This window comes from Ursus americanus, chromosome X, assembly GCF_024610735.1.
Source record: "Ursus americanus isolate L20-20 chromosome X, mUrsAme1.1.p, whole genome shotgun sequence".
Classification (NCBI taxonomy): Eukaryota; Metazoa; Chordata; class Mammalia; order Carnivora; family Ursidae; genus Ursus; species Ursus americanus.
Genome location: NC_142164.1, coordinates 80216262 through 80229223, shown reverse-complemented (window position 1 = coordinate 80229223; position 12962 = coordinate 80216262). Strand labels below are relative to the sequence as shown.

The 12962-nt window shown below is 51.4% G+C and overlaps 2 protein-coding genes across 2 annotated transcripts; one reads left to right on the top strand and one right to left on the bottom strand.

Moving 5' to 3' along the window:
- Positions 1-1040: 1040 nt before the first annotated feature.
- Positions 1041-2689, top strand: LOC148106962 (uncharacterized). Its single transcript, XM_087860078.1, has 2 exons — positions 1041-1999; positions 2082-2689. Exons 1-2 carry the CDS (start codon positions 1075-1077, stop codon positions 2687-2689), a joined length of 1533 nt encoding a protein of 510 aa, XP_087716204.1. The 5' UTR covers positions 1041-1074.
- Positions 2690-9732: 7043 nt separating this feature from the next.
- On the bottom strand, positions 9733-11381 carry LOC148106961 (uncharacterized). Its single transcript, XM_087860077.1, has 2 exons — positions 10423-11381; positions 9733-10340 (listed from the first exon to the last, which is right to left on the bottom strand). The coding sequence occupies exons 1-2, from the start codon at positions 11345-11347 to the stop codon at positions 9733-9735; spliced, it is 1533 nt and encodes a 510-aa protein (XP_087716203.1). The 5' UTR covers positions 11348-11381.
- Positions 11382-12962: the final 1581 nt, after the last annotated feature.

The window sequence follows — 12962 nt, the reverse complement described above, 5'->3', positions numbered from 1 at the left end:
CGACATGGACAGAGTGTTTTCTGGACCCAAAAAAGCAGGTTACCAAACAAGATCTATGGATAAGTGATCCCATTTCATAAAATAAGCTATGTGTAGCTTGCCTTACAGGTGTGTCAGAATTTAGGTGCTAGCTTTCTTACATTTGCTTTTCTGTTTTGGGTACTGAAAATGCAGCCCTTCTGTAATAATGACTAAAAATCCCGTCTAAATATTGGACTTCAAGCCTGTGCATCATGGTATATTTGTATTAACAGAAACTAGGGAGTAAGTCAAACAAATGAATGTACATTCACCAGTGGATTACTATGCAGCCCATACAAATGTTGATGCATATTTGAGGACGGTATCATCCTTAATCCCAGGCAACCGCAGTCTGTGTTCAGGGGGGCAAGGCAAGGAGAAGCATCCTACTGGAAAATTATAAATCCGCCTCTGGTGCGTGGCAGCAGTGCTGAACATCCCGAGCCCAGGCAGTGTGGGCCCCATCCCTTTTGTTGCCTTCAGGCCGCTCTCCAACCTTACAGCCCACCAGAGCCCTGTGTGGGGTCGTTCAGATGCCTGGAGGAGTTCCAGGACGGTCTCTTCCGGAGTCACACATGGGCCCAGTGTCCTGTCGGGATTCCAGGAGGGATGCCCAGCTCAGCAGTATCTCCTATTGGCCAGTGTGGTATTTCTTTCAAGCTATTGCTTGAAAGTTTCACCACCAGAGTGGTGCTGACAAGCTAAACTGATTTGGGGTGACTCAGACTGTTTATACAGACAGCATCGCCGCTCCCTCGAAACACACACCCACACACACTCATAGGGGCCCAGGTATGGATGGGGAATTCACATCGTGGACTCAGCAGCAGCGGCCCCCAGAACGGTGTGCTCCACCGTACCGTCTGGTTTGGCGCCAGATGGAGCTCGGTTGGCTCGCTCCCTTTAAGATGAGCGTCACGTGACAACCAGCCGACCAATCAGAAGCGAAGATCCAGCCAGGGCACGCCCATCCTCCTCACTCCTTCACGCGGAGCTCTACCCAGCCGGCGTCTGCAGCCACGCTCTCGCCTCTCTGAGAGAGAATCCGGCATTATGGCCACTCCATCGTCCAAGGAGAAGGCGCGGAAGCAACAGCAGGGTGAGATGCCCGCAGGGCCGAAGAACGAGGTCGCCCCTGCCCCCAGTGACGCCCGTGGGGTCGTCAACCCCGATCCCGGTGCCTCGGTCCCCTCGATCTCGAGCAGCCTTTCTCCGTCGAGTGGTGGCGCTCCGCACAGTGGCACAGCAGGTTCCTCTGCCTCTGCCCTGGCTGCCGTCGGCGCCATTGCGATCAATGGCGAGGGCCCGGAGTTGCCCTCCACGGCCCGTGTGCAGGAGAGGGAGCGTGCTGACCTCCAGGGCGGCCGCAGTCCCCACGCTGAGCTGAGATGTGTGGTGCCCGGTGCGGGCCAAGGTCTCCAGGCCTCACACGCGGGCGGCGTGGCCGCCATGGTGCAAGCCATGAGGGGCGTTGGCCAGGCCAGCGGGCCTCCGACCCTGACCACGAGCCCGGGGAAGGGCCGTGGGAGGAAGCTGACCCACCACGAGGAAGCTGCCCAGGCTCAGAAGCCTCCATGGCGGCGCTGTCTGTTTCCCGGGCTTCCTAGGCCTCAGTGCCCGGTGACCTTGCCGCCATCTTCTCCGGGGTCTCAGCCCAGCGGCCGCCGCCGTTCTCGGGCTTCTCCGTGGGGTCACGCATCCCAGCCAGGCCCTGCCCTCCGAAGTCAGGCCCGCGCACCAGGCCCAGCTTTCCGCAGTCAAGCAGCCAGGCCAGGCCCTGCCGTCCACGACCGCGCCACCCCGCCAGGCGTTGATCTCCTCAGCCATGAATCTGAGCCAGGCCCTGCTCGCCGCCGCCGCCGCCATGCGCCCGAGCCAGGCCCTGCTCGCCACCGCCGCCGCCGCCGCCGCCGCCGCCGTCGCCTTTGCCGCGCGGCCGAGCCAGGCCCTGCCCCGCGAAGCTACACCACTCCGCCAGGCCCAGCCCCTTCTAGCTACACCACCCCGCCACGCCCTGCCCCTCGGAGCTTCACCACCCCGCCACGCCCTCCTCTCCGCAGGCGAGCCCCCAGGCCAGGCCCCGCCCACCGAAGCTACACCGCTCCGCCAGGCCCTGGTCTCCGTAGCCATGCGTCGGGGTCAGGGTCAGGCCCTGCTCTCCACAGCCAGGCGTCCCTGTCGGGCCCTGCTCTCCGCAGCCAGGCGTCCGGGTCGGGCCCTGCGCTCCGCAGCCAGGCGTCGCGGTCGGGCCCTGCGCTCCGCAGCCAAGCGTCCGGGCCGGGCCCTGCTCTTCGCAGCCGTGCATCCGCACAAGGCCCTGCTCGCCGCCGCCGCCGCCGCCGCCGTCGTGCCACCCCGCCAGGTCCTGCTCTTCGTAACCCCACAACTAGGCCTGGCCAGGCCCTCCGCCGCCCCGCCGGCCCGCCTGGTCCGGCTCTCAGCAGTCCTGCGTCCCACCCAGCTCCTCTTCGCTGCAACGGTGCATCCTGTCGAGGCCCTGTTCTCCACAACAGCGCTACCGGGCCAAGCCTTGCCCTCGAAATCCACGCCTCCCCTCCGGGCCCTGTCCTTTGGAGCCACGTTGCCCAGCAAAGATCAGCCGTTCTTAGCCTCCCTTCGCCGCCTGGGCCGGTCGCCCACAGCCCTTCTCCCCCTGGGTTCGCCTTAAGAAGGCTTGTCTTCCGGAGCAGCTCAAATTCACCTGATCCTGAGGTCCTGTGCTTTGCCTCCCAGCCTGGTCCTGCCATCCACGCGAGTTCCTCCTCACCATCCTCTCTTGGCGCGTTCTCTTCTCTCTTCCCTAGGCGGTATAATGAGAGCTTCTCCTCCTCCTCCCCTGGGTCTCCTGGCCTGAGCCCCTGCCCCTCCCCCGCTGGGTGTTCTGTCCTGACCACCTCTTCATCCTCCCGTGGGTTTTGTGGCCTGGGCTCCATCTCCACCCCTAGCCCAGCTAGCATTAGGCGTGCCTTGCTGCCAGCACTTGATGCCCTGAGCCCTGTCTCTCCCGGAGAGGAGGCTGAAATAGGGAGCACACCTTATCCACCTACACCTCCTACGCTGTGACCCTCCATGAGCGTAAGACCCCCAAAAGGAACCCGCATCCACCCACTCTGCTGAATGGGCTGCCTACCCCCCAGTTACCTGTGAGGTTTCCAAGTTTTGTGAGCCAGCAACCAATGTCCTGAGTTTTGAAACTTCCTCTCCCCAAGACTCCACCACCCAGCACTTACCCGCTGTTGGCCCTTGATTCCAGGGCCCCTTCTCCCTCAAAAGGGCGGGCCTGCCTTTGCCCCTGAGTTGAGAGTCCCTTTTTCCAGGGTTGCCACTTATACAATGAATTTTTGATCAATAAAATTAAAATGTTGACTTTATCGTGTTTTGTTTTTTAATGTACTGTGGGTTTTGATCGAGGTACAGACGTTTGTGGTCTGTTGTTGTCTACTTGAAGTTGGGATATCGGGTAACTTGTATTCTAAATTTTTTTTGTAAATGGTGTTCACACATTTTTTTTTTTTGGTTTTGTTATTTAATCATTCTCTTTTGGTATAGTTGTTTGGTTAGATTGAACAACTATGAAGACACCACTGCCACCATCCCAGAATCTCCATCACCTAGTATCCTTACTTTTTAAAAAAATATTCTACCTCCACTTAGTTGTCTCCCCACTCTCATCATAAATATTGTCTATAGTTAGTCCTTTTTAGCACTTAGTAGCTCTCAAAAGAGTACGAAGGATTTCATCTCCACTGAGAGTAAAATGGAAAAGAAGTCATGGAAGAGACCTAAAATCTATTGGACACCCCATTAAAAATGGTGGAGCTAAGGGAAATATTTCTGGGAACACGTATTTTAAAAGCTATTACCTTTGTCTTATTATTTATTGAATAATTCTACACGTGCCCAAAGACTAAAACAGGAAAGTAGATATTTTTAGAACAGCAAGTCTCACAACCTCAGGTCGGAGGTCCTACATTTATTCCCATTTTACACGTGGAAATCAGGCTAGAGAAATTTTGTGACTTGATATTTTCCTAAGGCTTGGCTCTGGAATAGAATTCCTGTGTTTCAGTTCTGGTTTTTCAGTGACTCTGTAGAGTTTCTGGACAAATTATTGGAGTCCTAAGTTTCCTCAGTTGTCAATGAGGCACAGTAAGTATGCCTGCCTCCTAGGTAGGCAGGTAAGGGAAAATCTATGGTGCATGTTGGGTGTTTCCAATAGGGTTTGGAACGTGGTAGGTGCCCAGTAGATGGGGTTATTGTTTCGATTAGGATTATGATCATGTACCAGATATTTCTGACCCCAACAGCTAGACTTTTAACATTGTACAGATTTTTTCTCAAGAACAATACGTTAAAAACAAAATTGGCCATTTCAAAAATGGTAAGGGAAATTCTTCATATTTATTTTAAAATGTGAATGAATTTCCATATGTTTGGACTGAGGTGTTCCCAGGGTTAAGTGGGAGACATGTCTTAGTGTACAATATAGCTGGTGTTGCATAAAGGAGATCTAATGCCACGGGTCAGGGGCCTTTTTTTCCCATGTATTTAAAATTCATTTTCAATACTTTCCTGGTATGGAGTTAATTTTTACACTTTTCTTTAGGAAGTGTTCTGGATCCTGGATTGGTGTAAGTCAGCATCAGGGTCTCGTGCGGTAGGCAGACACGGAAACAGACAAATTGCACGAAAGGGATTAACACGAAGAATTAGAAGTCTTTTGGGAGTATCATGAAACCAACACCTTTACACTTGGCAGAACAGTAGATCATGCAGGATGAGTGCTCTGTTGCTTATGAGGTACCGTACTCCCCAAACCTATGGATTGTTTTCCCTTGAATAAAGAACATCAAACTCATTACTAAATTTAGTTTTATCATTTGACAGTCGAGGTTTAATACCAGCCTAAAGCAGATTATCTTTATAGTAGCTTCCCTTTTGGAAGATAAATGGATTAAAATATTCTGCTATGAGTTTTTTTGCCAAAGGTTGAAATTGAGGTCCTGACAAGAAGTTTTCACTAAGTACTACACGTGCTTATAGAGTATTAGTACTGGGGTAAGACTAGGGACCACCTCGATGGAGATTAAGGAGTGCAGTTGTTGTGATGAGCCTGGGTGTTGTATGTAACTGTTGAATTACTGAATTGTCCACCTGAAAAAAGGCTGGTATTAAATGATAAAACTACTACAGTACCTCACAAGCAATAGAGCACTCATCCTGAGGGTTTTTGAGCTGGAGCAGGTTTTATACTGTTAGAACAGGCAATATGAAAACAGGGCATGATTGGCTAGGAGGTAAGGGATTTCCTCATAAAATTAGTAGGTCCAGGGCACCTGGGTGGCTTAGCTGGTTAAGCATCTGACTTTATTTTAAAATATTTTCTTTATTTGACAGAGAGAGAGAGAGCGCGTGCGCACAAGTACAGGGAGTGAGAGAGGGAGGAGGGAGCCCTATGCAGGACTCCATCCCAGAATCCTGGGATTATGACCTAAGCCGAAGGCAGACATTTAACCAACTGAGCCAGCCAGACACCCCAAGCATCTGGCCCTTGATCTCAGCTTACTCAGGTCTTGCTCTCAGGATCCTGAGTTCAAGCCCTGTGTTGGGCTCCATAGAGCCTACTTAAAAAAAAAAAAGCAGGTCTTATTTTCTAGGATAAGGTAAGCCAGCTAGAACTGAGCTGGAGGATTTGCGATTGGTGTATAAAGGTTTCCTCGACAGGCGTTGTGGTTTCAACACATTGATCTGTTTATGAGGAAAGTTGTGTTTTTTTTTTTGTATTGTGTAAAAATAGTCTAACCACCCAAACTTTGTATGGAAGGTGCAAAACTCTGGCTCAGCAATATTAACTCAAAGGCACATGTGAAAATGATCATAGCAAGAGGTTACGATTTATTGTGCAGGGAAGGTTAATCCTCATAGAATCAAGAGCAGGGTACTCTGGGAAACAAACTGAGGGTTTCAGAGGGGAGGGGGGTAGGGGGTGGGGTATTTGGCTAGGCGGTGTTGGGTATTAAGGAGGGCACGTATTGCATGGAGCACTGGGTGTTATATGCAAACAATGAATCATGGAACACGACATCAAAATCTAATGATGTACTGTATGGTGACTAACATAACAATAATTTTTTTTTAAAAAAAAGCAGGGCATTTAGAAAATAACAGCACTGTTACAAGTCTCTTCTTGGGAATTTCTTTTTCTTTTCTTTTTTTTTTAAGATTTTATTTATTTGACAGAGAGAGAGAGACAGCCAGCGAGAGAGGGAACACAAGCAGGAGGAGTGGGAGAGGAAGAAGCAGGCTCCCAGCGGAGGAGCCTGATGTGGGACTCGATCCCAGAACGTTGGGATCACGCCCTGAGCCGAAGGCAGACGCTTAACGACTGTGCCACCCAGGCGCCCTTCTTCTTGGGAATTTCTGTGCCCTCTGTAGTATAATGGAAAGATGTAGTGTCCCTGTGTCTAAGTGGTGTCTACTCCCCAGAAACTGAACTGGGAAGGAGAAGTGAAAGGCTCATTTCAGGGTCCTGCATTACTCACAGCTGGACTGAGCTTTGTGTTCAGGGTTCCATTATAATGAGGAATCAGGAAATACCAGAAAGATCTTCTGGAGACTTTCCTTGGACGTTGTCTGCAGGTCAACTACTACGCTGTATAGGGCTGGCGTCATGGCAGTGACGCACAGGCCCCTGCTTGGTTTAATGATGTGCTGTTGCCATCCCATCTTGATATTCTTAATGATTTGTCAACAAGGGGTATCACACTTTAATTTTTCACTGGACCTCACAAAATACGTAGCTAATCCTAATACCGTATTTAGGAGATTAAAAAAAATTCCAGGAAGCAGAGCCCTGCAAACTGTAGCTGGTAGCTGGTAATAAAAACATGACATTGTCCTAAGAATGAGCTCCAAGTACTGCAAACTGCATTGGCAATAGGGCCAGATAAACCTGGGGTTGAAAACTGGCCCCATGTCTACCTTGCTAGGTGAACTTCTGGTAGCTGGTAATAAAAACATGACATTGTCTTAAGAATGAGCTCCAAGTACTGCAAACTGCATTGGCAATAGGGCCAGATAAACCTGGGGTTGAAAACTGGCCCCATGTCTACCTTGCTAGGTGAACTTCAGCAAGTTACATAACCTCTCCTCTGTAATTAGAGATAACAGTATCTATCTATTTCATAATCACTTCCTCTGAGAGAAGACTTTGCTAATCCTGCTCACTAATTCTTCTAGCTGTGGCTTAAATGGTTTTTGTCTCTGTCTCTAGAGCCCCCGTTCTTATTTTCTCAGTGAAATAAACTGAGTGTTACACAGACAGATGTGAACTCATAGGAAAAAGCAAGATGCAGAACGATGTTTTATATGTTATCATAGAAATAAAAAATGATTGTTCTCATGAAAAGCAAGATGCAGAACGATGTTTAATATGTTATCATAGAAATAAAAAATGATTGTTCTCACGAAGAAAAAAGAGAAAAAATAAAGGACTTTGGACCCCAAGATTAATGGAATTGTTAAATACAGAGGCGCTCCTTCACACACACAAGGAAATGGCAGCCTTGGGTACCCTGTTTCCTCTTTGGCCACTCATCCCCAGTGCATCCGTTTGCAGCTCCTTCATGTCTCTCCTCCGCATTCTCATGATACTCCCAAAAGACTTCTAATTCTTCGTGTTAATCCCTTTCGTGCAATTTGTCTGTTTCCGTGTCTGCCTACCGCACGAGACCCTGATGCTGACTTACACCAATCCAGGATCCAGAACACTTCCTAAAGAAAAGTGTAAAAATTAACTCCATACCAGGAAAGTATTGAAAATGAATTTTAAATACATGGGAAAAAAAGGCCCCTGACCCGTGGCATTAGATCTCCTTTATGCAACACCAGCTATATTGTACACTAAGACATGTCTCCCACTTAACCCTGGGAACACCTCAGTCCAAACATATGGAAATTCATTCACATTTTAAAATAAATATGAAGAATTTCCCTTACCATTTTTGAAATGGCCAATTTTGTTTTTAACGTATTGTTCTTGAGAAAAAATCTGTACAATGTTAAAAGTCTAGCTGTTGGGGTCAGAAATATCTGGTACATGATCATAATCCTAATCGAAACAATAACCCCATCTACTGGGCACCTACCACGTTCCAAACCCTATTGGAAACACCCAACATGCACCATAGATTTTCCCTTACCTGCCTACCTAGGAGGCAGGCATACTTACTGTGCCTCATTGACAACTGAGGAAACTTAGGACTCCAATAATTTGTCCAGAAACTCTACAGAGTCACTGAAAAACCAGAACTGAAACACAGGAATTCTATTCCAGAGCCAAGCCTTAGGAAAATATCAAGTCACAAAATTTCTCTAGCCTGATTTCCACGTGTAAAATGGGAATAAATGTAGGACCTCCGACCTGAGGTTGTGAGACTTGCTGTTCTAAAAATATCTACTTTCCTGTTTTAGTCTTTGGGCACGTGTAGAATTATTCAATAAATAATAAGACAAAGGTAATAGCTTTTAAAATACGTGTTCCCAGAAATATTTCCCTTAGCTCCACCATTTTTAATGGGGTGTCCAATAGATTTTAGGTCTCTTCCATGACTTCTTTTCCATTTTACTCTCAGTGGAGATGAAATCCTTCGTACTCTTTTGAGAGCTACTAAGTGCTAAAAAGGACTAACTATAGACAATATTTATGATGAGAGTGGGGAGACAACTAAGTGGAGGTAGAATATTTTTTTAAAAAGTAAGGATACTAGGTGATGGAGATTCTGGGATGGTGGCAGTGGTGTCTTCATAGTTGTTCAATCTAACCAAACAACTATACCAAAAGAGAATGATTAAATAACAAAACCAAAAAAAAAAAATGTGTGAACACCATTTACAAAAAAAATTTAGAATACAAGTTACCCGATATCCCAACTTCAAGTAGACAACAACAGACCACAAACGTCTGTACCTCGATCAAAACCCACAGTACATTAAAAAACAAAACACGATAAAGTCAACATTTTAATTTTATTGATCAAAAATTCATTGTATAAGTGGCAACCCTGGAAAAAGGGACTCTCAACTCAGGGGCAAAGGCAGGCCCGCCCTTTTGAGGGAGAAGGGGCCCTGGAATCAAGGGCCAACAGCGGGTAAGTGCTGGGTGGTGGAGTCTTGGGGAGAGGAAGTTTCAAAACTCAGGACATTGGTTGCTGGCTCACAAAACTTGGAAACCTCACAGGTAACTGGGGGGTAGGCAGCCCATTCAGCAGAGTGGGTGGATGCGGGTTCCTTTTGGGGGTCTTACGCTCATGGAGGGTCACAGCGTAGGAGGTGTAGGTGGATAAGGTGTGCTCCCTATTTCAGCCTCCTCTCCGGGAGAGACAGGGCTCAGGGCATCAAGTGCTGGCAGCAAGGCACGCCTAATGCTAGCTGGGCTAGGGGTGGAGATGGAGCCCAGGCCACAAAACCCACGGGAGGATGAAGAGGTGGTCAGGACAGAACACCCAGCGGGGGAGGGGCAGGGGCTCAGGCCAGGAGACCCAGGGGAGGAGGAGGAGAAGCTCTCATTATACCGCCTAGGGAAGAGAGAAGAGAACGCGCCAAGAGAGGATGGTGAGGAGGAACTCGCGTGGATGGCAGGACCAGGCTGGGAGGCAAAGCACAGGACCTCAGGATCAGGTGAATTTGAGCTGCTCCGGAAGACAAGCCTTCTTAAGGCGAACCCAGGGGGAGAAGGGCTGTGGGCGACCGGCCCAGGCGGCGAAGGGAGGCTAAGAACGGCTGATCTTTGCTGGGCAACGTGGCTCCAAAGGACAGGGCCCGGAGGGGAGGCGTGGATTTCGAGGGCAAGGCTTGGCCCGGTAGCGCTGTTGTGGAGAACAGGGCCTCGACAGGATGCACCGTTGCAGCGAAGAGGAGCTGGGTGGGACGCAGGACTGCTGAGAGCCGGACCAGGCGGGCCGGCGGGGCGGCGGAGGGCCTGGCCAGGCCTAGTTGTGGGGTTACGAAGAGCAGGACCTGGCGGGGTGGCACGACGGCGGCGGCGGCGGCGGCGGCGAGCAGGGCCTTGTGCGGATGCACGGCTGCGAAGAGCAGGGCCCGGCCCGGACGCTTGGCTGCGGAGCGCAGGGCCCGACCGCGACGCCTGGCTGCGGAGCGCAGGGCCCGACCCGGACGCCTGGCTGCGGAGAGCAGGGCCCGACAGGGACGCCTGGCTGTGGAGAGCAGGGCCTGACCCTGACCCCGACGCATGGCTACGGAGACCAGGGCCTGGCGGAGCGGTGTAGCTTCGGTGGGCGGGGCCTGGCCTGGGGGCTCGCCTGCGGAGAGGAGGGCGTGGCGGGGTGGTGAAGCTCCGAGGGGCAGGGCGTGGCGGGGTGGTGTAGCTAGAAGGGGCTGGGCCTGGCGGAGTGGTGTAGCTTCGCGGGGCAGGGCCTGGCTCGGCCGCGCGGCAAAGGCGACGGCGGCGGCGGCGGCGGCGGCGGCGGTGGCGAGCAGGGCCTGGCTCGGGCGCATGGCGGCGGCGGCGGCGAGCAGGGCCTGGCTCAGATTCATGGCTGAGGAGATCAACGCCTGGCGGGGTGGCGCGGTCGTGGACGGCAGGGCCTGGCCTGGCTGCTTGACTGCGGAAAGCTGGGCCTGGTGCGCGGGCCTGACTTCGGAGGGCAGGGCCTGGCTGGGATGCGTGACCCCACGGAGAAGCCCGAGAACGGCGGCGGCCGCTGGGCTGAGACCCCGGAGAAGATGGCGGCAAGGTCACCGGGCACTGAGGCCTAGGAAGCCCGGGAAACAGACAGCGCCGCCATGGAGGCTTCTGAGCCTGGGCAGCTTCCTCGTGGTGGGTCAGCTTCCTCCCACGGCCCTTCCCCGGGCTCGTGGTCAGGGTCGGAGGCCCGCTGGCCTGGCCAACGCCCCTCATGGCTTGCACCATGGCGGCCACGCCGCCCGCGTGTGAGGCCTGGAGACCTTGGCCCGCACCGGGCACCACACATCTCAGCTCAGCGTGGGGACTGCGGCCGCCCTGGAGGTCAGCACGCTCCCTCTCCTGCACACGGGCCGTGGAGGGCAACTCCGGGCCCTCGCCATTGATCGCAATGGCGCCGACGGCAGCCAGGGCAGAGGCAGAGGAACCTGCTGTGCCACTGTGCGGAGCGCCACCACTCGACGGAGAAAGGCTGCTCGAGATCGAGGGGACCGAGGCACCGGGATCGGGGTTGACGACCCCACGGGCGTCACTGGGGGCAGGGGCGACCTCGTTCTTCGGCCCTGCGGGCATCTCACCCTGCTGTTGCTTCCGCGCCTTCTCCTTGGACGATGGAGTGGCCATAATGCCGGATTCTCTCTCAGAGAGGCGAGAGCGTGGCTGCAGACGCCGGCTGGGTAGAGCTCCGCGTGAAGGAGTGAGGAGGATGGGCGTGCCCTGGCTGGATCTTCGCTTCTGATTGGTCGGCTGGTTGTCACGTGACGCTCATCTTAAAGGGAGCGAGCCAACCGAGCTCCATCTGGCGCCAAACCAGACGGTACGGTGGAGCACACCGTTCTGGGGGCCGCTGCTGCTGAGTCCACGATGTGAATTCCCCATCCATACCTGGGCCCCTATGAGTGTGTGTGGGTGTGTGTTTCGAGGGAGCGGCGATGCTGTCTGTATAAACAGTCTGAGTCACCCCAAATCAGTTTAGCTTGTCAGCACCACTCTGGTGGTGAAACTTTCAAGCAATAGCTTGAAAGAAATACCACACTGGCCAATAGGAGATACTGCTGAGCTGGGCATCCCTCCTGGAATCCCGACAGGACACTGGGCCCATGTGTGACTCCGGAAGAGACCGTCCTGGAACTCCTCCAGGCATCTGAACGACCCCACACAGGGCTCTGGTGGGCTGTAAGGTTGGAGAGCGGCCTGAAGGCAACAAAAGGGATGGGGCCCACACTGCCTGGGCTCGGGATGTTCAGCACTGCTGCCACGCACCAGAGGCGGATTTATAATTTTCCAGTAGGATGCTTCTCCTTGCCTTGCCCCCCTGAACACAGACTGCGGTTGCCTGGGATTAAGGATGATACCGTCCTCAAATATGCATCAACATTTGTATGGGCTGCATAGTAATCCACTGGTGAATGTACATTCATTTGTTTGACTTACTCCCTAGTTTCTGTTAATACAAATATACCATGATGCACAGGCTTGAAGTCCAATATTTAGACGGGATTTTTAGTCATTATTACAGAAGGGCTGCATTTTCAGTACCCAAAACAGAAAAGCAAATGTAAGAAAGCTAGCACCTAAATTCTGACACACCTGTAAGGCAAGCTACACATAGCTTATTTTATGAAATGGGATCACTTATCCATAGATCTTGTTTGGTAACCTGCTTTTTTGGGTCCAGAAAACACTCTGTCCATGTCGGTAAGTAAATTTCCACAAGGCCATTTTTAAGTACAAAATATTCCATTTGTACCAGAAGCTGACATCTTCAAACATTCCAGTATCAACCAACTTTTTACCCTCTATAACACATCACGGCGAGGCACACCCTTCTTACTAAAAATTGTTCATATCCTCAATTGTGTCCTTGCTATGGATAGACTCCCAGATGAAGAAATTCTTGGCACAGGCCATGCACATTTGTAATTCTTTGATTAAAATACTAGCAAGACGTTCTCCTGAAAGACACTGTTATGACAATTTCGGCCAAATGGAATGGGATGCTTACTGGACCACTGGAGTGAAACACAACGCAAAATAGAATGGAATGGTATTTGGAGTGTTAAATAATATGGAATGGAAAATGGATTCGAAATGGAATGCAGAACGGGATGAAGTGGAGACTAACTGCAGTGGAAACTGGAGTGAAATGGGGGATGGAATACGGACTTAAACAGGATATGGAATGGGAAATTGAACAGGATGGAAATTGAATGGAATATGATGGGAAAATGGAATGGAA

What these genes read in the sequence shown, in the direction of transcription:
- LOC148106962 (XM_087860078.1), top strand. Translation starts at nt 1,075, where the DNA reads ATGGCCACTCCATCGTCCAAGGAGAAGGCGCGGAAGCAACAGCAGGGT. An exon ending in AAGCTACACCACTCCGCCAG is followed by an intron (nt 2,000 to 2,081) that starts GCCCAGCCCCTT and finishes TCCTCTCCGCAG; the next exon opens with GCGAGCCCCCAGGCCAGGCC.
- LOC148106961 (XM_087860077.1), bottom strand. Translation starts at nt 11,347, where the DNA reads ATGGCCACTCCATCGTCCAAGGAGAAGGCGCGGAAGCAACAGCAGGGT. An exon ending in AAGCTACACCACTCCGCCAG is followed by an intron (nt 10,341 to 10,422) that starts GCCCAGCCCCTT and finishes TCCTCTCCGCAG; the next exon opens with GCGAGCCCCCAGGCCAGGCC.